Source organism: Somniosus microcephalus, chromosome 12 (genome assembly GCF_052327205.1).
Source record: "Somniosus microcephalus isolate GS21.2 chromosome 12, FLI_Smic_1.0, whole genome shotgun sequence".
NCBI classification, from domain to species: domain Eukaryota; kingdom Metazoa; phylum Chordata; class Chondrichthyes; order Squaliformes; family Somniosidae; genus Somniosus; species Somniosus microcephalus.
Window position 1 is genome coordinate 31,347,357 of NC_140998.1, and position 27,575 is coordinate 31,374,931.

Below are 27,575 nucleotides of genomic sequence, written 5' to 3' on the forward strand. Positions count from 1 at the left end.
TGGCCACAGTAAATAATAATTCTAATAGGTCTGAGAGCGTTAGAAAAACAAGCCTGAAGGCTTTGTGTCTTAATGCGAGGAGCATTCGTAATAAGGTGGATGAATTAGCTGCGCAAATAGAGGTAAACGAATATGATTTGATTGGGATTACGGAAACATGGCTCCAGGGTGGCCAAGGCTGGGAACTCAACATCCAGGGGTATTCAATATTCAGGAAAGATAGGCAAAAAGGAAAGAGAGGTAGGGTAGCATTGCTGGTTAAAGAAGGGATTAACATAATTGTAACGAAGGATATTAGCTCTGATGATGTGGAATCTGTATGGGTAGAACTGAGAAATACCAAAGGGCAGAAAACGTTAGTGGGAATGCTATATAGACCTCCAAACAGTAATGCGGAGGTTGGGGATGGCATTAAAAGGGAAATTAGAGAAGTGTGCAATAAGGGCACAGCAGGGTGACTTTAATCTACATATAGATTGGGCTAACCAAATTAGTAACAATACTGTGGAGGAGGAATTCCTGGAGTGTTTATGGGATGGTTTCCTGGACCAATATGTCGAGGAACCAACCACAGATCAGGCCATCTTAGACTGGGTATTATGTAATGAGAAAGGATTAATTAGCAATCTTGTTGTACGAGGCCCCTTGGGTCAGAGCGATCATAATATGATCGAATTCTTCATTAAAATGGAGAATGAAGTTGTTGACTCAGAGACTAGGGTCCTAAATTTAAATAAAGGAAACTATGATGGTCTGAGGCACGAGTTGGGTAGGGTTGATTGGGGAAAGTCACTCAAAGGGTTGACGGTGGATAGGCAATGGCAAACATTCAAAGACCGCATGGATGAACTACAGAATTTGTTCATCCCAGTTTGGCATAAAAATAAAACAAAAAAGGTGACTCAACCGTGGCTAACAAGGGAAATTAGGGATAGCATAAGATCCAAGGAGAGGACATATAAATTGGCCAGAAAAAGCAGTAAACCTGAGGATTGGGAGCAGTTTAGGTTTCAACAAAGGAGGACAAAGGGATTAATTAAGAGGGGAAAATAGAATATGAGAGTAAGCTTGCAGGTAACATAAAAACTGACTGTAAAAGCTTTTATAGATACGTGAAGAGAAAAAGATTGGTGAAGTCAAGCGTAGGTCCCTTGCAGTCAGAATCAGGGGAATTTATAATGGGGAACAAAGAAATGGCAGACCTATTGAATACATATTTTGGTTCTGTCTTCACAAAGGAGGATACAAATAACCTCCCAGAGATGTCGGGGAACATAGGGTCTGATGAAAGGGAGGACCTGAAAGAAATCAGTATTTGTAGGTAAATGGTGTTAGGGAAATTGATGGGATTGAAGGCCGATAAATCCCCAGGGCCTGATAATCTCCATCCTAGGGTACTTAAGGAAGTGGCCCTAGAAATAGTAGATGCATTGCTGATCATCTTCCAACATTCGATGGAATCTGGAACAGTACCCATGGATTGGAGGGTAGCTAATGTTACCCCACTATTCAAAAAAGGTGGTAGAGAGAAAACGGGGAATTACAGACCGGTAAGCCTGACATCGGTAGTGGGGAAAATGCTAGAGTCCATTATAAAAGATGTAATAGCAGAGCACTTGGAAAAAAGTGACCAGATCAGACAAAGTCAACATGGATTTACAAAAGGTAAATCGTGCTTGACTAATTTACTGGAATTTTTTGAGGATGTAACTAGTAAAATAGATACGGGAGAACCAGTGGATGTGGTGTATTTGGACTTTCAGAAGGCTTTCGATAAGGTCCCACATAAGAGATTAGCGTGTAAAGTTAAGGCACATGGAATTGGGGGCAAGGCATTGACTTGGATAGAGAACTGGTTGGCAGACAGAAAGCAAAGAGTTGGAATGAACGGGTCTTTTTCCAAGTGGCAGGCAGTGACTAGTGGGGTACCGCAGGGATCGGTCCTTGGACCCCAGCTATTCACAATATATATTAATGATCTAGACAAGGGAACTAGATGTAATATCTCCAAATTTGCAGATGACACAAAGCTGGGTGGGCGTGTGTTCTGTGAGGAGGATGCTGAGAAACTCCAGGATGATTTGGACAGGCTGGGTGATTGGGCAGAAGCATGGCAGATGCAATATAATGTGGATAAATGTGAGGTTATCGACTTTGGTGGCAAAAACAGGAAGGCAGATTATTATCTGAATGGCAATAGATTGGGAGAAGGGGAAGTGCAACGAGACCTGGGCGTCCTTGTGCACCAGTCGCTGAAGGTAAGCATGCAGGTGCAGCAGGCGGTTAAGAAGGCAAATGGTATGGTAGCGAGAGGGTTTGAGTACAGGAACTAGGATGTCTTGCTGCAGTTGTACAGGGCCTTGGTGAGACCACATCTTGAGTTTTGTGAGCAGTTTTGGTCGCCTTATCTGAGGAAGGATGTTCTTGCCATGGAAGGAGTTCAGCGAAGATTCACCAGGCTGATACCTGGGATGGCAGGAATGACGTATGAGGAGAGATTGGGTCGATTGGGCTTGTACTCACTGGAGTTTAGAAGAATGAGAGGGGATCTCATTGAAACTTATAAAATTCTGACAGGGCTGGACAGACTAGATGCAGGAAGGATGTTCCCGATGGTTGGGGAGTCCAGAACCAGGGGTCACTGTCTAAGGATAAGGGGTAGGCCATTTAGGACAGAAATGAGGAGGAATTTCTTCACCCAGAGAGTGGTGAACCTGTGGAATTCACTACCACGGAAGGCAGTAGAGGCCAATTCATTAAATATAGTCAAGAAGGAGTTGGATATATTTCTTAAGGCTAAAGAGATCAAGGGGTATGGGGAGAAAGCAGGTACCGGGTACTGAATTTGGATGATCAGCCATGATCTCTTTGAATGGCGGAGCAGGCTCGAGGGGCCAAATGGCCTACTCCTGCTCCTATCTTCTATGTTTCTATGTCTCAGTCTCTCAAAGTCCATGAAGTGAATCTTGCGGAAAAGATTCAAGCAGGCCCGGAAACACTACCCCCTTGCGACAAAGCTTGACCAGGAGACGAGAGGAGTGCAGGTGTCGACACTTCTCACACAGCAATAGGAGAAGAAGTGTGTTACATCTGCTCCATGTGGGCAGTGGATGGAGACAGAGACAAGATAGAGCCGGTGCTGATGAAATTTGCTCAGTAGCACCAACTGCGCAGGAATGTGCCTTTTGAGAGAGATAAATTCAGCAGGAGGATGCAGGATGCTGGTGAAACCTATGACCAATATTGTACAGAACTGCGAAAACACGCCGAAGGGTGCGGGTTTGACTCTATAACGCCAGAAGTGATACTCGGAGACCGACTCATGTTTGGAATTGCGGGGATCGAGGTTGCGAGAGGGACAGCTTCGAGAGGCTAATCTAACCTTGGCGAAGACGGATGAGATTTGTCACGTGGCTGAAAGCATGGTGGAGCAACTCAAAGTAATCGGGGAGTTGAAGGGACAGAATGTGAGTGCGGTACTCAAAACCAGGGAGACCCCAAGGCGCGACAGAGGCAAGCTTCAGGGCAACGCTGAAGAATCCCCAAAGACTCGTGAGTGCTGGAACTGCGGGAAGAAACACGAGTGATCCACAAGAGAGAGCTGTGCCCAGCCTTTGGGAAAACGTGCAAAAAGTGCGGAAAGAGCAACCATTCTGCAGCAAAATGCCATGGAAAAGAATCGCCTGCACACAGACAGACAGGCAGCTCGAGCAATAAATGAAGAATCCAGGACCAAAGAAGTCTGTGTCATCGATGAGGTCAGTCCTGTTGGTTTGTATGACTCAGTGTGTTACACTTAAGCTGGAGTCTGGCAACTACCTAAGATTTCAAGTAGACACGGGTGCACAATGTAACAATGTACAAATAAGCAACAAGAGATTTGAAGCTTGCAAAGGTGGAACTGCTGAAGTTAGCAATTGTAGCTTATGGCAGTACAAGTCTCCCCATTAGAGGACAAGTACGAATTCTGGTCCAACGTGGTGACTAGAAGTGTAAGCTGGACTGTAAGTTAGTCGACAGCACGACTATATGACCTCTGCTGGGTATGAACATCATTAAGTACAATGATAATGATGAAATTTACAGATGATACAAAACATTTGCAGATGATACAAAAATTGGCCAGTGGTTGATAGTGAGGAAGATAGCTGTAGACTGCAGGAAGATATCAATGGACTGGTCAGGTGGGCAGAAAAGTGGCAAATGGAATTCAATCCAGAGAAGTGTGTTGGGGAGGCCTAACAAGGAAAGGGAATACACAATGGCCCAGAAATTCGGGTCTCCACGGGTGAGTACGCACGGGGTACTCACCCGTAAGCCCAATGGAAGTGCCGGTTTCGTGCATGCACTGCGCATGCGTGGGAAACCGGAACTTCCGTTCCCCTGAAAGCAGGGGTTCAGAGGTGGAATGCATGCGCCGGAGAGGCAGCGTGTGCGCCTGGAACTTAAGTTATTTTTCCAGGTTTTTCCCAGGAGGGTAAGTCTCCAGGAGTTACACATGTTAAAAGCAGGCGCAAGGCCTGCTTTTAACAAGGTAAGTGGTGAATTAATTAAAATTAAAACACTTTTTCCACAGGTTTAATATTTTTAAATACTTTAAAGAAAGGTAAGTTTATTTTTAGCCCCGTTAGAAAATGTAATTAATTTTTTCAAAAATTTAAATTATTGTTTAAAATAGTTATTTTATATAATTCATAGTTATTTTAAAAATGTGATTTAAAAAAAAATGATTTGACGTTTTAGTGATGTTTTGGGGCTTATAGTATTTATAGTTTTGACAGCTCTTCCTGTCAATTTTATGAATGGGCATTCCCTGCGACCATTGGCTCTCCATGGCCCACGTGATCCCAGGGGACGCATCGAACTAACTGCGCCCCTGGGATACGCAAGCACTGCGTGCCGGCAGTTGGAGCAGGCCCAGGATTGGAATCCCACGTAGGCCCACAGCTCAAAGGCCGGCGCGCTAGGTAAGTGCAGGTCGGGGGCTTGCACCCGCGGGAAGCCTCTGACCCGAATTTCTGAGCCCATAAATGTTAGGATACTGAGAAATGTAGAGGAACATTGGGACCTTGGAGTGCATGTTCACAGATCCCTGAAGGTAGCAGGACAAATAGATAAGGTGGTTAAGAAGGAATACGGGATACTTGCCTTTATTAGACGAGGCACAGAATATAAGAGCAGAGAGGTTATGCTAGAACCACAGCTAGAATACTGCGTACAGTTCTGGTCACCGCATTACAGGAAAGATGTGATTGCACTAGAGAGGGTACAGAGGAGATTTACGAGGACGTTGCCAGGACTGGAGAATTTTAGCTATGAGGAAAGATTGGATAGGCTGGGGTTGTTTTCTTTGGAACAGTGGAGGCTGAGGGGAGACTTAATTGAGGTGTATAAAATTATGAGGGGCCTAGATAGTGGCTAGGAAGGACCTATTTCCCTTAGCAGAGAGGTCAATAACCAGGGGTCAGACTTAAAGTAATTGGTAGAAAGATTAGAGGGGAGTTGAAGAGAACTTTTTTTACCCAGAGGGTGGTGGGGTCTGGAACTAACTACCTGAAAGGGCGGTAGAGGCAGAAACCCTCATCATATTTAAAAAGTACTTGGATATGCAGTTGAAGTGCCGTAACCTACAAGGCTGCGGACCAAGAGTTGGAAAGTGGGATTAGGATGGATAACTCTTTTTCGGCCGGTACAGACACGATGGGCCGAAATGGCCTCCTTCTGTGCCGTAAATTTCAATGAGTCTTCACAATTCTCAATGTCCGAAATGGGTTTTGGCGTCCGAGTCTCGATGAACAGTCGTCATATCTCAACACTCCACACACCTTTTGGATGATACCGTTAGAAGCATATGCTACTTGGGATCAGCTCAGCACCAGAAGTTTTCCAACTAAAGATGCATGGGCTAGTGGAAGGACTGCAAGGGGTAGAAGTCATTGCAGATTATTCTGTGACGGTTGGTTTCGGAGAAACGCTTGAAATCGTGATTCGAGACCCTGAAGCATTCCCATGTCGATGCAACGATCGTGGAGTGGTGTTAAACATTGGCAAAATGAAACTTCATAGGCAAGAAGTTCCTTTAAGTGGACACATTGCTACGGGAAAGGGAATTTGTGTAGATCCAGCCAAAGTTAAAGTGGTTGTGGAGATGCCGACACCGACTGATGTAGCAGGGATCCAGCGACTGCTTGGACTTGCTCGATATCGGAGTCAGTTTCTCCCGCATCTGTCAGACATAATGAAGCTGTTCAGGGATTTAACGCAGAAAGATGTAGAGTGGTCGCAAGAATTGGCACTGCAACGACTCAAATTAGCAGCCACCAGTGCACTACATCTTGGGTATTATAATCTAAAGGAAGAAGTCACTCTACAATGCAATGCATCTGAATCTGGACTTGGAGCAGCAATGATGCAGAATGGACAACCAGTCACATATGCATCAAGAGCATTAACAGCAGCAGAGATGAGATATGCAGAAATCCAGAAAGAACTTCGAACAATTGTGTTCGTCTGTGATAAATTTGAAGTATACATCTATGGCCGGAACGTGGTGAATACTGAAACAGATCACCGTCTGTTAGAATCAACAGATCTAAAGCCACTCAACAGCGTGCCTTAGAGACTTCAAAGAATGCTGTTAAGACTCCAAAAATTCTGTCTGCAAGTATCTTATAAGAAAGGGGAGAAGATGGTCCTAACAGATACACTGAGCAGAGCATACCAGCCAGATGTTAACGCCTGTGATCTCACATGTGAGCTGGAAGAAATTGATCATCGCGAATCACTTCCAGTTGGAGACTCACGCTGGAAACAACTTAATCATAAGAGCATCAGAACATAAGAATTAGGAGCAGGAGTAGGCCATATGGCCCCTCGAGCCTGCTCCGCCATTCAATAAGATCATGGCTGATCTTCGACCTCAACTCCACTTTCCTGCCTGATCCCCATATCCCTTAATTGCTCTGGAGTTCAAAAATATCTCTATCTCAGTCTTGAAATTGCTCAAAGACTCAGTATCCACAGCACTTTGGGGCAGAGAATTCCAAAGATTCACAACCCTCCGAGTGAAGAAATTCCTCCCCATCTCAATCTTAAATGGCCGACCCCTTATCCTGAGACTATGCCCCCCTAGTTCTAGACTCTCCAGCCGGAGGACACAATCTCTCAGCATCAATCCTGTCAATCCCCTTCAGAATCTTGTGTGTTTCAATGAGATTACTTCTAAACTCCAGAGAGTATAAGCCCAATCTAATCAATCTCTCTTCATAGAACAACCCTCTCATCCCAGGGACCAATCTAGTGAACCTTTGTTGCACTGCCTCTAAGGCAAGTATATCCTTCCTTAAATAAGTAGACCAAAACTGTGCACAGTACTCCAGGTGTGGTCTCACCAGAGCCCTGTACAATTGTAGCAAGACTTCTTTACTCTTGTACTCCACCCCTCAAGCAATAAAGCCAACATGCCATTTGCCTTCCTAATTGCTTGTTGTATCTGCATACTAACTCTCTGTGTTTCTTGTGCTAGGGCACCCAAATCTCTCTGCACACCAACATTTAATCGTTTCTCACCATTTAAAAAAATATTCTGTTTTTCTATTCTTCCTACCAAAGTGAATAAGCTCACATTTCCCCACCTTATTGCCCACTCACTTAACCAATCTATATCCCTTGTCTATAACCTGACTCTTTGCGTCCTCCTCACATCTTACTGTCCCACCATACTTTGCATCGTCAGCAAACTTGGATACATTGCACTCGGTCCCTTCATCTAAGTCATTAATATGGATTGTACATAACTGAGGCCCCAGCACCGATCCTTGCGGCACCCCACTAGTTACAGCCTGCCAAACTGAAAATGGTCCAATTATCCCTACTCTCTGTTTTCTGTTCGCTAACCAAACCTTTATCCATGCTTACCCCCAAACCCCTGTGCCCTTATCTTGCTTAACAACCTTTTATGTGGCACCTGATCAAATTCCTTTGGGAAATTCAAATATACTACATCCACTGGTTCCTCTATCTACCCTGCTAGTTACATCCTCAAAAAGCTCTAATAAATTTGGCAAACATGATGTACCTTTCATAAAACCATGTTGGCTCCGCCTAATCATATTATGATTTTCCAAGTGTCCTGTTACCACTTCCTTAATAATAGACTCCAGCATTTTCCTGATGACTGAGGTCAGGGTAACTGGCCTGTAGTTCCCGGTTTTCTCTCTCCCTCCTTTTTTCAATAGCGGGGTTACATTTGCTACCTTCCAATCCGCTGGAGCCTTTCCTGAATCTAGGGAATTTGGAAGATTCTAACCAATGTACCCACTATCTCTGCAGCCACCTCTTTTAGAACCCTAGGATGTAGGCCATCAGGTCCAGGGGATTTGTTGGCTTTTAGCCCCATCAGTTTCTCAAGTACTTTTTCCTCTACTGATATTAATTACCTTAAGTTCCTCGCTCTGATTAGCCCCTTGGTTCCCCACTATTTTTGGTATGCTTTTTGTGTCTTCTACTGTGAAGACAGATACAAAATATTTGTTTAAAGCCTCTGCCATTTCCTTGTTCCCCAATGTAATTTCTCCTGTTTCAGCCTCTAAGGGACCAACGCTTATTTTTGCTACTCTGTTCCTTTTTACATACTTTTTAAAATTTATTCATTTACAGGATGTGGGCATTGCTGGCAAGGCTGGCATTTATTGCCCATCCCTAATTGCCCTGGAGAGGGTAATGGTGAGCCACCTTCTTGAACCACTGCAGTCCTGTGGTGAAGGTACTCCCACAGTGCTGACTTTGTCGCAGCGGTTTGGTACAACTGAGTGGCTTGCTCAGCCATTTCAGAGGGCAGTTAAGAGTCAACCACATTGCTGTGGGTCTGGAGTCACAGTTAGGCCAGGCCGGGTAAGGACAGCAGATTTCCTTCCATAAAAAGGACATTAGTAAACTAGATGGGTTTTTATGACAATCCGGTAGTTTCATGGTCACTATTATTGATACTAGCTTTTTAATTCCTGATTTTTTTTTAAAATTAATTGAATTTAAATTCCCCAACTGCCGTGGTGGGATTTGAACTCATGTCTCCAGATTATTACTCCAGGCCTCTGGATTACTAGTCTAGTAACATAACCACTATGCTACCATATGTAGAAGCTCTTACAATCTGTTTCCATATTTCTTGCTAATTTATTCTCATATTCTATTTTCTCCCTTTTTACCAATTTTTTGGTCATCCTTTGCTTGTTTCTAAAGCTCTCCCAATCCTCAGGCTTACTACTGATCTTTGCAACATTATAAGCTTCCTCTTTTAATCTAATACTATCCTTAACTTCTTTAGTTAGCCACGGATGGATCACTTTTCTCGTGGAGTTTTTATTTCTCAATGGAATGTATATTCGTTGAGAATTTTGAATATTTCTTTAAATGATTGCCACTGCTTATCTATGGTCATACCTTTTAATCTAATTTCCCAATCATTCTTAGCCAACTCACCCCTTATATCTATGTAATTGGCTTTGTTTAAGTTTAAGACTCTAGTGCCAGACTTAAGAATGTCACTTTCAAACTCAATGTGAAATTCTATCATATTATGATCACTCTTTCCTAGAGGATCCTTTACTATAAGTTTACTAATTAACCCTGTCTCATTACACAAAAGAAGATCTAAAATAACCTGTTCCCTGGTTGGTTCCATAACATATTGTTCTAGGAAACTGTCTTGAATACATTCTATGAACTTGTCCTCCACACTACTCTTGCCAATTTGATTTGCCCAATCTATATGCAGATTAAAGTCCCCCATGATTATTGTATTACTTTTGTTACAAGCTCCTATTATTTCTTGATTAATACTCTGTCCAATGTTATAGCTACTGTTAGGGGGCCTATAAACTACTCCTACCATGGTTTTCTGCTCCTTGTTATTTCTTATCTCCACCCATACTGATTCTACTTCCTGATCTTCTGAGCCAAGATCCTTTCTCACTACTGTCCTTATGTATTCCTTAATTATCAGGTCTACTCCACCCCACCCCACCACCCCCCTGCTCCAGTCTGCCTGTCTTTTTGATAAGTCAAGTACCCTGGAATATTTAATTCCCAATCCTGGTCACCCTGCAACCATGTCTCTGTAATGGCTATTAGATCATACCCATTTATCACTATTTGTGCCACTAATTCATCTACCTTGTTATGAATTCTTCGTGCATTCAGGTAAAGAGCCTTTAGTTTTCACCTTTTATCATTATTCCCTGCTTTCATCTTATTCGCTGATGCATGATTACCTTTAAACTCTCTGTCCCTTCCTGTTTCACACTGCTTATCTTTACCCAAATCACTACACTGCTCCATTGCCTTGACTTTTCTCTTGACATTTCTAAATATCCCCTCACTTGACCCCTCCGCCCCCCCCCTTTTTAGTTTAAAGCCCAATCTACAGCCCTAGTTATTCGATTCACCAGGACACTGGTCCCAGCCCGGTTTAAGTGGAGACCATCCCAGTGGAACAGCTCCCTCTTTCCCTAGTACTGGTGCCAGTGCCCCATGAATCCAAACCCCTTTCTCCCACACCACTCAGCCATGCATTTAACTCTCTGATCTGCTTGCCCCTGTGTCAATTTGCGAGTGGCTCAGGTAAAAATCCAGAGATTATTATCTTTGAGGTTCTGCTTTTTAATTTGGACCCTAGCTCCTCAAACTCTCTCAGCAGAACCTCATTCCTAGTTCTACCTATGTCACTGGTTCCTACGTGTACCATGACAACTGGATCCCCCCCCCCCCTCCCACTCCAAATTCTTCTTCAGCTGCAAGGAGATATCCTTAACCCTGGCAGGCAACACAGCCTTTGGAACTCCCGATCATGGTTGCAGAGAACAGTATCTATCCCCCTGACTATACTATCCCCTACCACTACAACACAACATTCCTTTTTACTCCCCCCACTTGAATGGCCTCCTGTACCACGGTGCCGTGGTCAGTTTGCTCATCCACCCTGCAGACTTTGCCCTCATCCACACAGGCAGCAAGAACTTCATCCACACAGGCAGCAAGAACTTCATACCTATTGGGATAAGGGCAAAGGCTGAGGCTCCTCTAGCACTGCACCTGGGGTCCCCTTACCTGCCTGAGTTGCAGTCACACCCTATTCTCCCTGCCCTGACCACTACCTGACCTAAGGGGTATGACTGCCTCCTGGATCAAAGTGTCCAGATAACTCTCCCCCTCCCTGATGCCCCGCAATGTCTGCTCCTCGGACTCCAGCTCAACAACTCTGAGCTGAAGTTCTCCGAGTTGCAGACACTTACTGCAGACGTGGTTGTCCGGGATCGCAATGCTCTCCACAAACTCCCACGTGCTGCAGTTGCGGCCCACCACCTGCACTGCCATCCCTTTATAACCTTGTTTTAATTATTTTGTTAATTAAAGTTTATGTATTTAATTAACTTAGCTTGCAGTTTCGTTTTTAACTAATTACCAGATCTAGTTTAAGTTCTAGGTAGATGAAATTAAATATTTACCTGTAACACAAAGCACTCCCAAGTATTGGAGGCAAAAAGCAACACCTAGTTGATGGTACAAGGACTAGGGGACACAAATTTAAGGTTTTGGGCAAGAGATACAGGGGGCGATGTGATGAAAAACTTTTTTACGCAGCGAGTGGTGAGGACCTGGAACTCGCTGCCGACAGAAGTGGTGGAAGCGGAGACACTCAATGTTTTCAAGGGGAGACTGGATAGGCACTTGAGGGAAATAAACTTGCAGAGCTATGGGGATAGAGCGGGGGAATAGGACTAACTGGATTGCTCTACAAAGAGCCGGCATGGACTCAATAGGCCGAATGGCCTCCTTCTGTGCCATTATGACTCTATGACTATAACCTCCTTCCCCCTCTGCTCCGAATTCCCACTCTCTCCAAATTCCCAAGTTTCAACACTCTGTTTATGCGCACTCAATTTAAGACACTCTGTGCTGACCACTCTCTCATGCTGCAGTGGATGGCCCATTTCAGAAGCAACTGTGTGCTGTTATTCAGCAAGACTGGCCTGGGATCAAGTCACAGTTACCTGAATGCCTCCACCCCTACTTTGACTTTCGAGATGAACTATCTGTCCAGGAGGATTTGATATTCAAAGGACAGCAACTTGTGGTACCAGCTGTATTGTGTAAGGAATTAATGTCAGTAGCTCATTCAACACATATTAACATAGAAGGTTGTACCCGTAGAGTCCGTAACAGCCTCTATTGCCCATGATGTCAACTGAGCTTAAACAACACATTGCAAAGTGTGATATCGGTTTGGCTCATCGGAGTTCTCCAAGAAAGGAACCATTATTACAGCACAAGATTGTGGCTGGGCCTTGGTCGAACAATGGCAGACCTTTGTGAGTTACATGGTCGTACACTGCTCGTCGTGCGTGATTACTACATTAACTTTATCAAAGTAACCAGCCTTGCGTCTGTTACCACACTCCCTTGGAGTTCTGAGAGAACTCCAAGAGATGTTTGCAAGATTTGGGATACCAGACATCCTAGTAACAGATAACGGTCCACAATTTGCATCCGCAGAATTTGCAGTGTTTGCCAAAAGATGGGGATTGAGACACATGATGTCATCACCTCACTACCCGCAGTCCAATGGCAAAGCTGAGAATGCCATCAAACGACTCTTCACAAAGTGCAAGGAGTCCGGTCAATCAGAGTTTCTAGCTCTATTAGATTGGCACAACACACCAAGTGAAGGTGTAGGAACAAGTCCTGCATGGAGACTTATGGGTCGTAGGTGCAAGACACTACTTCCTATAGCGGGAACACTCCTACAGCCTCGATATTCGACTGAGGAAGACACCCGTGCGCCTGTTGACATGAAACAACATCAGCGGCATTACTATGACAGGAATGCTAAGCTACTTAAAGAAATACACCCTGGTGATGCAGTGCAGATGAAACTCCTTGGCCAGAGTACTTGGAGAGCTGAAATATGTACATGTGTGGTGGGTCCTAGAAGTTACGATGTGCAAGTCGGAGACTCATCATACCGCAGGAATCGGCGTCAGTTGACTTATGCTGATGAGCCACCTGTAAGCAAAACTCCTGAGATTGAGGACTTTTCTGAAACGTGGGTTCCCAGCGGCCCTCTGAACTGTCCACAGTCTCCAAAGAAAGAAACCACAACTGCAACACCCGAAGCACCTGGGAGTCAAACACCAATCACCGGCCATAGATCTGGAGGACAGCGTCAATCTCCATTGAAGGACTATTTGTTTTTATGGTGCCTGCTTGTGATCGTGTGTTCTGTTTCAGTTAAGTTTCTCGATGTGTGTTTTTTGAACTCTGAAATAGTTAGTGTGTATCTTTTCTTTTTGAGGGGAAAGATGTGACGCGGGGTGCACATTGGCTGTAGGTGAGCGGCATCCGAATCATCATCATGGGATTCGTCATATGACTCTTCAGGTGACTCGTCAGGCGAGTCCTTTGTACTCCCTCTCTCTCCTGTGTGAGATCTGGTAAGCAGCAAACACTTGTAGCTCCTGAAACTACGGAGTTAACTTGTTATTTTATATATGTAAATAAAACATCGTTGCCCTTTATAACAACTCGTGGCTACGCCTACTATTTTAAAGAGGTAATCGACACAATCTCCTCTCCGCGACACACATCTTTTCTCTAAAATATACACCCCTTGTCTCGAACAGTCACTAAAGTCTCTGACACACAGCATCTTCTCTGCAACCTGCTGTGTATGCTCTTCAGTTGGTGTTAACTAGAGACTTAGTTGTAAATTTGATTTTCTTACCTTAACATCTGGGAAATATGTTTTCAGCGTGATTGAGCTGGGGTAACGAGTATAGAAGAACATCAGCTTGGCTTTCTTCAGGTGATTGGGTGTTAGTCCATCCTGAATGTGAAGACTGGTTAAGGAAAAATACACCAGGATGGTCATCTCTGCTACAAAACATTAAATGACCTCTACCTATTGTAAGTTGTTATATATCTCCTATTCTCTGCTACAAAAGATCTCATTCTACCAGCTCCTGACAATAAAACACCTAAGGGGAGATTGTCAATACTCTTGGCGCCAAAATGGAAACTCTCCCTTTGTGTTATTCTGATTCACGAGAACCAAACCAGAGAGGAACATTTAGTAGTGAACAATTTTATCTCTTAAGTAAATCACATATCAGATGAATTTTTAACATATAATGTCAAGACAATATATTAAAGGCCCATGGGATACAACTTATATCACACTTATCGCCTTGGCGATGTGATATTAAAAAATTGTATGCATACTCAATGTACCAGGGGTGTCCAGATTGCAAACTGTAGGTCCTTCAAACCTGGCATTCCGGACCAGGAAACTCAGTTCAGTTTGAAGTTATATTTCTTACTGGTGGGTTTGTCCTGTTTAAATGTCATGGGTCTGAAAGTTCGGAAGGGGTTATTCTTGCCTCGTTGGTTAGATTTTAGTATCGACAACTTGAGATATGCATTTTGATGGGAACATCAATTTAAACTTTCTATGTGTGGCTCCTTGAGGCTCCATGGTGTGCACCCAAGTATGTCGCAAAGACAGGAAGAAACTGGAACCTCCTGCTATATAGCAAGTGGACAACTGAAAAAGCAGAATTTCCTGCACTAGATGTGATTTTGCCTGATGCTGTCACCCACGTTTCCTTCTACGCTTCCCTCTTGCCTGCTAGCACTGAACTAGTAATTATCCTTGGCACAGATAAAAAGCTATTTCAGTCCAAGCAGGTTTGTGGAACAGCAGAGGAGTTTTGTCACAGTGCCCCACAGTTTAACTTAACGGGTGGTTTGTCTGGGGACCTTGATCTTGTAGTTCACCCAGGTTTTGTTTTCTCCCTCCCTCCATCTTGAGTACTGTGTACAGTTTTGGTCTCCTTATTTAAGGAAGGATATACTTGCATTGGAGGCAGTTCAGAGACGATTCACTAGGTTAATTCCAGAGATGAGGGGTTTGACGTAGGAAATGTTGAGCAGGCTGAGCCTATACTCATTGGAATTTAGAAGAATGAGAGGTGACCTTATCGAAACATATAAAAGATACTGAGGGGGCTCGACAGGGTAGATGCAGAGAGGATGTTTCCCCTCGTGGGGAAATCTAGAACTCGGGGGCACAGTCTCAGAATAAAGGGTCGCCCTTTTTGAACCGAGATGAGGAGGAACTTCTTCTCTCAGAGGGTCGTAAATCTGTGGAATTCTCTGCCCCAGAGAGCTGTGGAGGCTGGGTCATTAAATACATTTAAAGTGGAGATAGACACATTTTTGCAAGATAAGGGAGTGAAGGGTTATGGGGAGCGGGCTGGGAAGTGGCTTTGAGCCCAAGATCAGCCATGATTTTATTGAATGGCGGAGCAGGCTTGAGGGGCCAAGTGGCCTATTCCTGCTCCTACTTCTTATGTTCTTCTCTTTAGACTCTCTGAGTGTGAGTGACATAACTGCAAGTCTGGTGCAGAATTATGGGCTGCCTTGTGCTGTGGATTGGAGATTTATTTCACTTAGAACCCTTGCACAGAGCCATCAACATCAGGGAAATTCTAGGAGTGAGATTTATAATCGTAATCGCAGTGTAATGTATTATCACATGGTTTGTGACGAAGGGTCATCGACCTGAAACGTTAACTCTGTTTCTCTCTCCACAGATGCTGCCTGACCTGCTGAGTATTTCCAACATTTTCTGTTTTTATTTCAGATTTCCAGCATCCGCAGTATTTTGCTTTTGTATTAGTGTAAGCATGCTCAGTCCGCTCTGGCCTAGTAAAGCAAGCTCATGAACTAGCAACTGGTGTCTCTGTCCTTCATTTGTTCTACCCACATATATTACATTTTGGCGATGAGGATGGGATCCCAAAGCCATTTTTAGGGATCATGGAAGGACACAGTGTTCGAGTGGAAAAGTTTAAGGTGAATTTGTGACACCTAAACTGAATTTTTTTGCGATGTTTTACTGTTAATGCTGATGCAGAATTGTCTGTGCTTCGCCTTTGTGTGTAGGTATACACAGCAACAGTGGCGTTGATTCTCACAGGCACACAGGTAGCGTGCTGAGTCATGGCCGCGCCTACTAGATTCATCGGAAGCCTCGGCATGTATGACCGAGCTCGCGAACCATTCAGTTGTAGCGAGCTACAACAACGGGCCAACCCTCATGGGCAAAGACTGGTTGGGAAAGTTGAAACTAGACTGGAAAAACATCTTCAGTGTAGATGCTTCACAGAAGCGACTCTACACAATGCTGAACAAGTCTAATGTTCTCAGACAGTTATGAGGGCATCACTGGGTATGACGCGCATATCCGCATCAAGTCCAATGCGAAGCCTGTCTATTGTAAGGCAAGGCCGGTCCCCTATGCATTGAAAAGTCAGGTGGAGGAAGAGCTAGAGAAACAGAGAGAACGGAGTGCTAGTAAAAAGTGCTAGTAAAAACTGACAAGTGAATGGGCTACCCCGATTGTGGTAGTGCCCAAAGCAGACAAATCTGTACACTTGTGCGGCGACTACAAAGTTACTATCAACCAAGCAGTTGACGATGAACAGTACCCATTATCTACATTGCAAGATTTGTATGCAACACCCTCTGGGTCAAAAGTTTTCTCCAAGCTTGACCTGTCGCACGCTTATGTTTAGCTGAATGTTGACAAAGAGAGTCAACAGTATCTCACCATCAACACACACAAGGGACTGTACTCGTACACCAAGCTGCTGTATGGTGTAAAGTCCTCCCCCAAAATCTTCCAGGCTACAATGGATAAGATTTTGCAAGGAGTTACAAATTGCTTATGCAATCAAGACGATGTGCTGTTCGCAACAAGCAGCAAAGAAGAAAATCTAAAAGTGTTAGATTTAGTGCTTCAAAGGTTGAATTCCCACAATGTCAAATTGAAAAGGAGCAAATGTGCTTTTGTGCAGTCCGAGATTATGTACCTTGGTCTGAAAGTGGATGCAAATGGCTTGCAACCAGTTAAAGAAAAGGTTGATGCTGTCATCAATGCTCCAAAACCACAGAACGTGTCCAAGTTAAGACCTTTCCTTGGAATGGTCCAGTACTACGCACGTTTCTTACCGGAATTATAGCCACCATGTTAGCTCCATTGCACAAGCTCCTCAAGAAGGATGTCCAGTGGAAGTGGACAAAAGAGTAACAGGAAGCTTATGACGCTTGTAACCTCTCTAGCGATGCTCTACTTGTGCACTATGACACAGAGTGTGAGATTAAGTTAGTGTGTGATGCTTCTAGCTATGGTGTGGGAGCTGTCATAAGCCACATAATGGATGGCTGCTAAGAAAAAACAATCGCGTTCACATCGCGAACTCTCAGTAAAGAGCGAAAGAAACTACACGCAAATTGAAAAGGAAGCACTCGCCATAGTGTTTGGAATCAAGAAATTCCAACAGTTCCTGATCAGCAGAAACTTTACTTTGATAACCGATCACAAACCACTCCTAGCAATATTGGGGCCCAAATTTGCCATCCCTGCAATGGCCGCATCAAGAATACAATGTTGGGCAATGTTGTTGTCACAATATGACTACACGATTGAATATCGCACTTCAAAGCAAAACGCAATCGCAGAGGCTTTGTCCAGGTTGCCACATGAAGACTCATATTGGGAGTGAAGGTGAGATTTTCACGCTAGGTGCGGTTGACAAAGACTTTCCTGTGAATGCAACTGAGATTGCAAGTGAGACTCAAAAGGACTCAAAGAGTGTATGAAAACACCTTGAATGGATGGACTGATCAGTGTCTGGACACAGAATTCAAACTATTCCATAACCGTCGTACTGAATTGTCTTGTGAGCAAGGTTGTATCAAGTGGGGAAACAGAGTCGTGGTACCTACTTCTTTGAGAGATAGAATTCTGGCCGAACTTCATACTGAACACCCAGGGATCGTCAGTATGAAATCAATTGCAAGGAGTTTTGTTTACTGGCCTGGATTGGACAGTGATCATGAATCATTTGTCAGCAAATGCAGCGTTTTCCAAAATTGCAGAAACAAACCACCCAAAACTCCACTAGTCATGGCCAAGTAGACCTTTTCAGAGAGTACATGTAGACTTCTGTGAGAAAGCAAATGATTATTTCCTGGTACTTGTAGATAGTCACTCAAAGTGGATTGAAGTGAAACACATGGGTTCAAATACTACAACTGAAAATACCATAGATGAGTTGAGGTCTATCTTTGCACGTCATTGTCCGCAGTTCCGTTCTGCTCTATTCCAAGAGTTCATGAAATGGAATGGTATCAAGCACACTCTCGTTCCACCATATCATCCAGCTTCAAACAGAGCAGCCGAAAGGTCAGTCAGAACAGTAAAAGAAGCTCTCAAAAAGCAAGTGTTGCAGGGTTGTTTGGGACTCAGCATGAAGCAACGTTTGGCAAATTTCTTGCTGAAGTACAGAACTACTCCGCACACTACAACTGGATATACCCCAGCAGAACTACATGTAATACTGCGAAAGGTGGGGCCATAGTTTTGTTGTATTTGAGAGGGGAATAGGTGCATTTTTTTTAAAGGGGAAAGCAGTGTAATGTATTAGCACATGGTTTGTCACATGGTTTAGTATGAGCATGCTCAGTTTGCTCTGGCCTAGAAAAGCAAGCACATGAACAAGCAACTGGTGTCTCTGTCCTTCATTTGTTCTACCCACATATATTACAGTAATGGGTGAGACAGGCTGCAAACCCATTTAAAATGAGGGCCGATTTTCTGAATGTTCGCTCCCTGTGTGAGCCTTGTCATGCCGGGAAAGCAGGCCAGAAAAATTGCAGGTGCATTTCCTACAGTTTTCCTTTAAAATGAAACGACAGAAAATCACAGGACCTTCCTTGCAATGGATCCGGTAGGCGAAGCTCAGCACTACAGCAGTGTTTTAAATCACGGATTCTCAAGAGGCCAGAATTAGAGGAGCGCAGATATCTCGGAATGGGGTTGTGGGGCTGGAGGAGATTACAGAGATAAGGAGGGGCGAGGCCATGGAGCGATTTGAAAGCAGGGATGAGAATTTTAAAATCGAGGCGTTGCTTAACCGGGAGCCAATGTAGGTCAGCAAGCACAGGGGTGATGGGTGAACAGGACTTGGTGCGAGTTAGGACACGGGCAGCCGAGTTTTGGCATCAAATTAGGGTCACATCTTAAAAAGAAAACAAGTGACCCTCACCCCAAATGGTGATAGTCGGCACGTTTGCACTCACTGCCCGCAGGGAGAGGACTCTTCCATTCCCTCACGCTGGGCTGGATTCGCACAGAGCTCAATGGTGTTGGGGCCATGCGCTAGATTGCTATCCCGCCCAAGAACGCTGCTGACTTCTCACAATATTCTAAAAAGTTATGATTAGTGCATTTTTTTTTGTCTGTTGTGTTTGTCTCCATCAAGTCTCTCTCTTTCTCTGTATCTGTTTCTCCAGCTACCTCTCACTCTACCTTTCTATTTCACTTTGATGGCTGGGTCCCTGACTACATATAGGAATTTTTGAACTAATCTCTGGGCTTTTCAGGTCATTTTTACTGGGTGCACATGTGACAATTGCAGTCACACTCCCCCATGCGCTTTGCTCGCTGAACACGCAGCTTTCGAAGAAACCACAGTTGACTGGCTGCTCTCACCTCAGCAGTGTATTTGGATAATGGAAGACGGGCACAAGTCAGATTGCAACCTACCTAAAATTGGTTGGTGACCCTTATTGCGACACTGCAGACCACGATTGAAATTAAATTATAATTTGAAAGGCATACTTGCCCTTTAAATGAAGAGAAATGCACAGAAATGTGTTTTTACCTCACTTTTCTGTGATCAAGCATGTAAGAGGATGTTGGCAGCTGGGAAGTAGTGGATATTGCCTGCATTAACATCAGAAACTCTCTGGAACAATAGTGGGCCTGGAGCAGTGAGCGGTAATGAAAGGCTCAGAGCTACTCAGCTCTCCTTATGAGTATCACGAAACCTTTTTTTTTTACAGCAATACACTCCATTCATTTAATTAAGATGGATTAGGGAACGGTAAAAGAGGCCTCTTTACATATTAAGCAAACAAGAAAACAAAAGGACCGTCCAATTTCACTTGAGAATATAATTCACTTAATGGGTTTCTATTTTAAGTTGCTCTCCTTTCCCATCTCAATGTTACATTGCTTTTGTTTGCTGTTCCGAGGGCTTGGGGCGGGGAGGGGTGTGGGGGCAGCAATGTTGGTGGAGGTGGAGATCGAGGTGGACGGAAAGTATCTATAAAAAGGACACTGCGTTAAACTCTTGTTGAGTGAAAAGTTTGCTCGCTCTCAATAGTTGTGCTCTCCTGGCAACACTGTCAAGTTGTTACAGTTTTTCATTTAATTACTGTATGTGTGTATCGTAAACTCCCCCAATTAGTTGAGGTAACGGGAAAGCGCGAGATTGCTGTGGGAATTTGTTTCACCCGTGCCTGCCCGGCCAAATCACTTCCCCGGCCAAATCACTTGCGTGAAAAAGTGTTTCGCAAACCATTTTTTCCACTTTAGGGTAGTAGAAAAACCAAATGAGCAGTGCATCACTCTTGACTATTTCCTGTCCTCCAGACGTAGCTCTTCTGCCTTGCGGCAACGCAAATAGAATCGCCCGTCATCCCAAGTAAAGAAAGCCGCTACCGTCATGCTTGATAAATTGCAATTATATATCGAAAAGATACAACCTGCTAAATTGGCATTGCTTTATTCTGTTATAATCTCTTCTACAGCTTATCGAACAGACTTTACATTTTGTGTCGCTACTTCCCCAGCCCTCTCCCCTTCCCGATCGGCAAGCTACCTCTTGGGCTGTGTCTGGCACCCGCAGCTTGCCGTAACTATCCTAAAAAGAGACCGGCGGACAAATTTGCCGCGATCCAGCCACCGGCCTCATTGGGCACTGGTATGGCGCTCAGATTCTGGCGCCATCCAATTTCTGGGCCGTTGTGTCTCACCTGATTTAACCAGCTCTGGTATTGAATGTCACATGAGTATAGGGTTAAAATGTGACTGGACCGTACATTTGTAAACCTGGCTGCACGCTTAGCTCTAACTATTAAAGAACAGCTGTTTCTGAGCCCTCTTAAATTATTTTTTATCATTTTCACCCCTCTTGAAATTGACTGTGTATATTTAAAAAAAGAGTCATTGCATGAAGGAGAGTTTCGCAAACCATTTTTTCCACTTTAGGGTAGCAGAAAAGCCAAATGAGCAGTGCATCTTTTTTGTCATGATCCCATGCACCAGTAATGTGGCCAGGTGTTTTGATATGATCCACATTATTAAATTTGCATTTATAAGCAAAGATTTGCTTTCCAAAAGGTTCCCTCAGAACAGCCCCATTTAGGAAAAAGGCACCGTCTTGTTGGTATATCAAAGGAAAGGGAAGCTGTTGAGAGCTCAGACTGGCACAAGCTCGTCATTTTCCATCAAGGTCAAATTGCGAACCTCAAGCCCATGATTTTCTGTCCATTCATTTTAATGGATGGAGACTCACAGGCCGAGGAGCTCAAATTCTTGCATTTGCCAGGGGCACCGAGAGGGAGCTTTACTCTGTGTCTAACACGTGTTGCATCTGACTTTGGAACTGAAATGATTCTGACGTATTCTGCAAGTTTACAAAGTAACGCTTAGAAAGGATATGTTAACTGATGTGTATGGAGTGACATCTGCCATGGAATGCAGCTCTCCACATTCAGACTTGATGTGAGAAAGGCAGAGATTCTCTGCTGGAGTTTGACGAAAGCGTGGGTGCGGCTGATGCGCCATATGATGCGAGGTAACCTTTGACCTCAGTTTGACTGTGTCCCATGATTCAGAAGAAGCAGTGTCCTTCGCAGTAGCCGAGAGGCTATGTCCTATATCACTGTGCATGCCGTACCTCAATAGAGGTTCAGGCAATTCAGTCAGAGGCATCTGGGAGCCCAGAGCTAATGTTAAGGGTGTCTTGGTGTGAGGCATTTGACAGGCTTGTTTAATAATTGGGCTAACAAGGCTAGATTGACTTTGGGATGATTTTCTCACCACCAGTGGTATTGCCTCTGTCTGATCCTGAATGTCGAAGGTACGAGGGTTTTGAGAGTTGTCAAAATATCTGTGCGTCATCATTGGATCTTGAGGGCACCGAAACTCATGACTGGTCGTCCTTAAGTTTGCGTTCTCGTTATGTGTAACACTCTTGGGCCGAGAGGCTGGCAAGCTTTGAAATGACCGAGAAGAGGTGCTAGAAGGTTTAACGGAGAACAACTGTACCGCGGAGTCTACAATGTGAGCTACTGCGTTGGTTAATTCATATTTAAGGGACTCTGCGAGATAGCCACCCTCAACAAGAGAGAAAGAAAAATGATTATGATTGTTGAATTTTCTGTCCACATCTTGATGTTTGTCTGCGTCCTTCCCTGTCGTCAGTTCTTCCTCTTGGCTAAATGATTGAACGTAGTCAATGTAGAGACCTTGGTTCATGTCTGAAAGATCACCGTCATATCTTTCGGGAGTATTTTCTCCATCCTCTGCATTGCCATCAGTGCCAGCCGAGTGGAAGCTGGAATCCGACGTGTCCTCTGGGTCTTCTTGTTCAGATTCACTGGCATCATAAACCTGGAAAAACTTTTCCTGAAGTTCAAGGAGTTTCCCCTGCATGTCCTGCAGCTGCTGCTTCAGTCTATGGCACTCCTCTCTCCTGTGCTTCTTCAGGGATGAAGCTAGTTTGGGAAGTTTCCTGGGAGTCTCCTCCTGCTGTTGCTGCTGTTGCGGAAGCCTCTGCTTCCGTTTATTCTCTTTGTATTGGTCTCTCAAACTTCCATGCCGTTGGCTACTGTCCTGCTCAAGCTCGCTGCTGGGGAGGATGGTGTTCGGAGAACTGCTCATCCCTCGGATGATGTTCTCTACTCTTGCCCTCTTAGCTTGCAAGTGTTCATCAAACAATCGATCCCCTTCACTGTTGTTCATAGCGTGGTGCTGACTGAAAGGTGAGCCGAGGTCCTGCACACTGTCTTTGGAGCAGTTGCTGCTTCTGTCCACCTGAAATGATTCTACGGTGGAACGGGGCAGATTCCTTGCTGAGAAGTAAAGCTCTTGATCTGTTGAATTATTTTTCTTGGTAGCTTTCTCCAGAAATTGTGAAATAATGGCCCTGCTGGAATAAGACGACACCGAGTCCTCAAAAAAATTTCTTTTCAGGCGCATGTGAAGCTGGTTTATTTTGTCTCCTTCTATGTAGCAGCTATTGGAACTGCCCATATCCTGTTCAGACATGTTGAGGTTCATTGCATAGGCCGAGGGTTCAGTACCTTGCTTAGAGACACAGTCATCAAAGTGGCTTCTGATTTTCGAGTCAAAGCTTCTTTGTTCAGATTTCAAGGAAAGAAGAGATGAACTACGGTACTCAGGCATTCCCATGGACTCAAAACACTATTGACACATCCTTTTCAAAAGCAGCAAGAGGAAGAAGACTGGAGACCTGGGTAGTAAAAGAGGAGAGCGATGTTACTTTTTCAGAGAATTAATTTTGCATTTACATCAAGTTACACGGAGTGTACAGCACAGAAACAGGCCATTCGGCCCAACTGGTCTATGCCACAGTTTGTGCTCCACAAGAGCCTCCTCCCATCCTATCAGCATATCCTTCTATTCCTTTCTCCCTTATATGCTTCCCCTTAAATGCATCTATGCTATTTGTCTCAACTGCTCCTTGCGGTAGCACGTTCCATATTCTTAACACTCTGAGTAAAGAGGTTTCTCCTGAATTCCTTATTGGATTTATGAGTGACTATCTTATATTTAATTAGTTTTGGATTCCCCACAAGTGGAAATGTTTTCTCTACATCTACCTTATCAAACCCTTTCATTATCTTAAAGACCTCTATCAGGTCACCAGTCGGCCTTCTCTTTTCTAGAGAAAAGAGCCCCAGCCTGTTCAGTCTTTCATGATAGGTATAACCTCTCAGTTCTAATATCATCCTTATGAGTATTTTTGCACCTTCTCCAATACCTCTATATCCTTTTCATAATATGGAGACCAGTACTGTGCACAGTACTGGTTTAACCAAGTTATGATACAAGTTTAACATAACTTCTCTGCTTTTCAATTCTGTTCATCTAGAAGTGAACCTCAGTGTCTTGTTTGCTTTTTTTATGGCCTTATTAACCTGCATCGCAACTTTTAGGGATTTGTGTATCTGCACCACTAGATCCTTTTGCTCTTCTACCCCATTAAGAATCTTAATATCCAAGCACAATATGGCCTCCGTATTCTTCCTACCAAAATGTAATACCTCACACTTATCTATATTGAAATTTATTTGCCAATTACATGCCAATTCTGCAATGTCTTATATTCGTAAAGCTAGACTTTTTTCCTCATTAGTTACCTGGTGGCTCAACATAGAGAGATCTGAATGTACAACAATGATAACAACAACAACTTGTATTTATATAGCGCCTTTAACATAGTAAAACGTCCCGAGGCATTTCACAGGAGCGTTATCAAACAAAATTTGACACCGAGCCATGTATGATGATATTGGGGCAGATGACCAAAAGCGTGGTCAAAGAGGTAGGTTTTAAAGAGCATCTTAAAGGAAAGAGATGGAGAAAGAGAGGTTTAGGGAGGGAATTCCAGAGCTTAGGGCCTAGGCAGCTGAAGGCACGGTGTCAAATTTTGTTTGGATGACCTGAAGTTTACGGAGGGTAGAACGTGGGAGGCCAGCCAGGGGTGTGTTGGAATTGTCAAGTCTAGAGGGAACAAAGGCATGGACGAGGGTTTCGGCAGCAGATGAGCTGAGGCAGGGTTGGAGTCGGGCGATGTTCTGGAGGTGGAAGTAGGCGGTCTTAATGATGGCTCGGATACGTGGTCGGAAGCTCATCTCAGGGTCAGATATGGCACCAAGGTTGCAAACAGTCTGGTTCAGTCTCGGACAGTTGCTAGGGAGAGGGATGGAGTCGGTGGCTAGGGAACAGAGTTTGTGATGGGGATTGAAGACAATGGCTTCGGTCTTCCCAATATTTAGTTGGAGGAAATTTCTGCTCATCCAGTACTGGATGTCAGATAAGCAGTCAGATCATTTAGGGACTGTGGAGGGATCGAGGGAGGTGGTGGTGAAGTAGAGTTGAGTGTCGTCAGCGTACATGTGGAACCTGACATGTTTTCGGATGATGTCGCCGAGGGGGCAGTATGTAGGTGAGAAATAGGAGGGGGCCAAGGATAGATCCTTGGGGGACAGCAGAGGTAACGATGTGGGAGCAGGAAGAGATGTCATTGCAGGTGATTCTCTGGCTACAATTAGATAGATAAGAATGGAACCAGTCAAGTGCAGTCCCACCCAACTGGACAATAGTGGAGAGGCGTTGGAGGAGGATAGTGTGGTCAACTGTGTCAAAGGCTGCAGACAGTCGATAAGGACAAGGGGGCTAATTTACCTTTTTCACAGACACATAGGATGTCATTTGTGATTTTGATAAGAGCTGTTTTGGTACTGTGGCGGGGTGGAAACCGGATTGGAGGGATTCAAACATGGACTTCGGGAAAAATGGGCATGGATTTGGGTTGGAGATAGGGCGGTAGTTTGCAAGAATGGAGGGGTCAAGGGTTGGTGTTCTGAGGAGAGACAAACAGAGAGAGATACACATCCAGAAACCAATCGCAAAACACCAAATTCAGAGTTCACAGAGATCCCTTAGAAAGTCACCAACCAGTGCTGCCAAATATGGGATTCCTCAACCGCGCCCCCCCCCCCCCACCACCGCCAAGTGCTGTTTGGTTGATGCCCTGCTCCACTAACAGGCAACAGGAACCCACGAGGGAGCCAAACCTCACATTCAAACGTCAGGTTCTCCTCTGCAGTGATGATAGATCAAAGGATCCCTCCCCTGCCCATTCCGCCAACTCTAGCAGCCCCGTTGCAGTACTGTCAAACTCCAGGATGTCACCCCCATTTCTGCCAAACCTCATGACTATTCACCAGTGCTACCAAAGCCCAGGATTATCCCCTTTTCTAGCAGCCCCCAAGTGCAACTAAACTCCATTAACCCTCCCCAGCGCTGCGAAATAACATCTACCCGCAATTCGCACAACTTGCACACCATCTTACTCTAAATATCCAACTGGTATTTTTATTTGAAAATTGAAGTAACATTAAATGAAGAAAGACACACACACTCCCCTTCTCTCTCACCCCCTCTATCTCTTCAGTCCTAGTCATTCTCTCCTTCAAGCTTAATATACTTTCTGAAGTTTATAGAACATATAAAAGCTACAACAGATGTATAATAAAAGCACTGCCATTGTTTCCATCTACACAGACACACACACACGTGCCTCTCTATTTAAAAAAAAATTCTCAATGTTATTTTACCCCAATAAACCTTTTGAAATGCATCTTCTTGCTTTACAAAATTAGTTAACATAGAAATATAGAAGATAGGCCATTCGGCCCCTTGATCCTGCTCCGCCATTCAATGAGATCATGGCTGATCATCCAAATTCAGTGCCCTGTTCCTGCCTTCTCCCCATATCCCTTGATCCCTTTAGCCTTAAGAAATACATCTAACTCCTTCTTGAATATATTTAATGAATTGGCCTCCACTGACTTCTGTGGTAGAGAATTCCACAGGTTCACCACTCTCTGGGTGAAGAAATTCCTCCTCATCTCTGTCCTAAATGGCTTACCCCTTATCCTTAGACTGTGACCCCTGGTTCTGGACTCCCCCGCCATCGGGAACATCCTTCCTGCATCTAGTCTGTCTAGTCCTGTTAGAATTTTATAAGTTTCAATGAGATCCCCTCGCATTCTTCTAAACTCCAGCGAGTATAAGCCCAATCGACCCAATCTCTCCTCATACATCATTCCTGCCATCCCAGGTATCAGTCTGGTGAATCTTCGCTGCACTCCCTCCATGGAAAGAACATCCTTCCTCAGATAAGGCGACCAAAACTGCACACAATACTCAAGGTGTGGTCTCACCAAGGCCCTGTACAACTGCAGCAAGACATCCTTGATAAAAAGCAACTGAGCAGAAGGTTCTGGAAGAATATTCCATCAATATAACCGACTGACTGGTATTGATACATTCCCAGAAATTAGATTCACTGCAGATGTTCAGACTGAATAATCCAAATTCAGCTCAGAGTCACAGCTCTGGGCAAAAATATTAAGTTCAAGCCCAGGCTTTGGTAGGGGCTGGAACTTTCAAATAAAAAGACAATTCCGTTGATAAGTTTTGTTGAAACCCCTATTTTGGACATTAGAGCCCAGAAATTGGGCTACTTACCGCCACCCATTAGCGCTGGAATCCTGGTGAAAAATGGCAGCCGCCACTCTAACGCCCTTCACTGGCACGGGACTCTGAGGGCACCATTTTGGTGAGGGCCTTATCGCTGCCGATAGCAGCACTGGCTCTGGAGATGCAAATGGGGAGAGCGTGACGTCACGCTCTGTGAACTTCGACCTTAGCGCTGAGTTTAGCGCTTCGACCTTAGCGCTGAGTTTAGCGCTGGGTCCTAAGCTCGCTTTGAAAAGAGAATGTGCAGCCGACTGACAGAGAAGCTGTCAGCACTTCTTAAAGGGACACACACACCTTTCAGGTAAGT

The 27,575-nt window shown here is 44.4% G+C and overlaps 1 protein-coding gene across 1 annotated transcript in view; it reads right to left on the reverse strand.

Moving 5' to 3' along the window:
* Window positions 1–27,575, reverse strand: part of LOC147109106 (prospero homeobox protein 1-like) — a 66,489-nt gene that overhangs the window by 29,138 nt on the left and 9,776 nt on the right. Inside the window, exons 2-3 of the mRNA XM_086004176.1 lie at window positions 21,609–23,447; window positions 13,781–13,895 (exon numbers count right to left, since the gene is read on the reverse strand). Of these exons, the coding sequence (XP_085860302.1) occupies window positions 13,781–13,895; window positions 21,609–23,386 (1,893 nt within the window). The 5' untranslated portion in view covers window positions 23,387–23,447. The remainder of the gene's footprint in view (window positions 1–13,780; window positions 13,896–21,608; window positions 23,448–27,575) is intronic.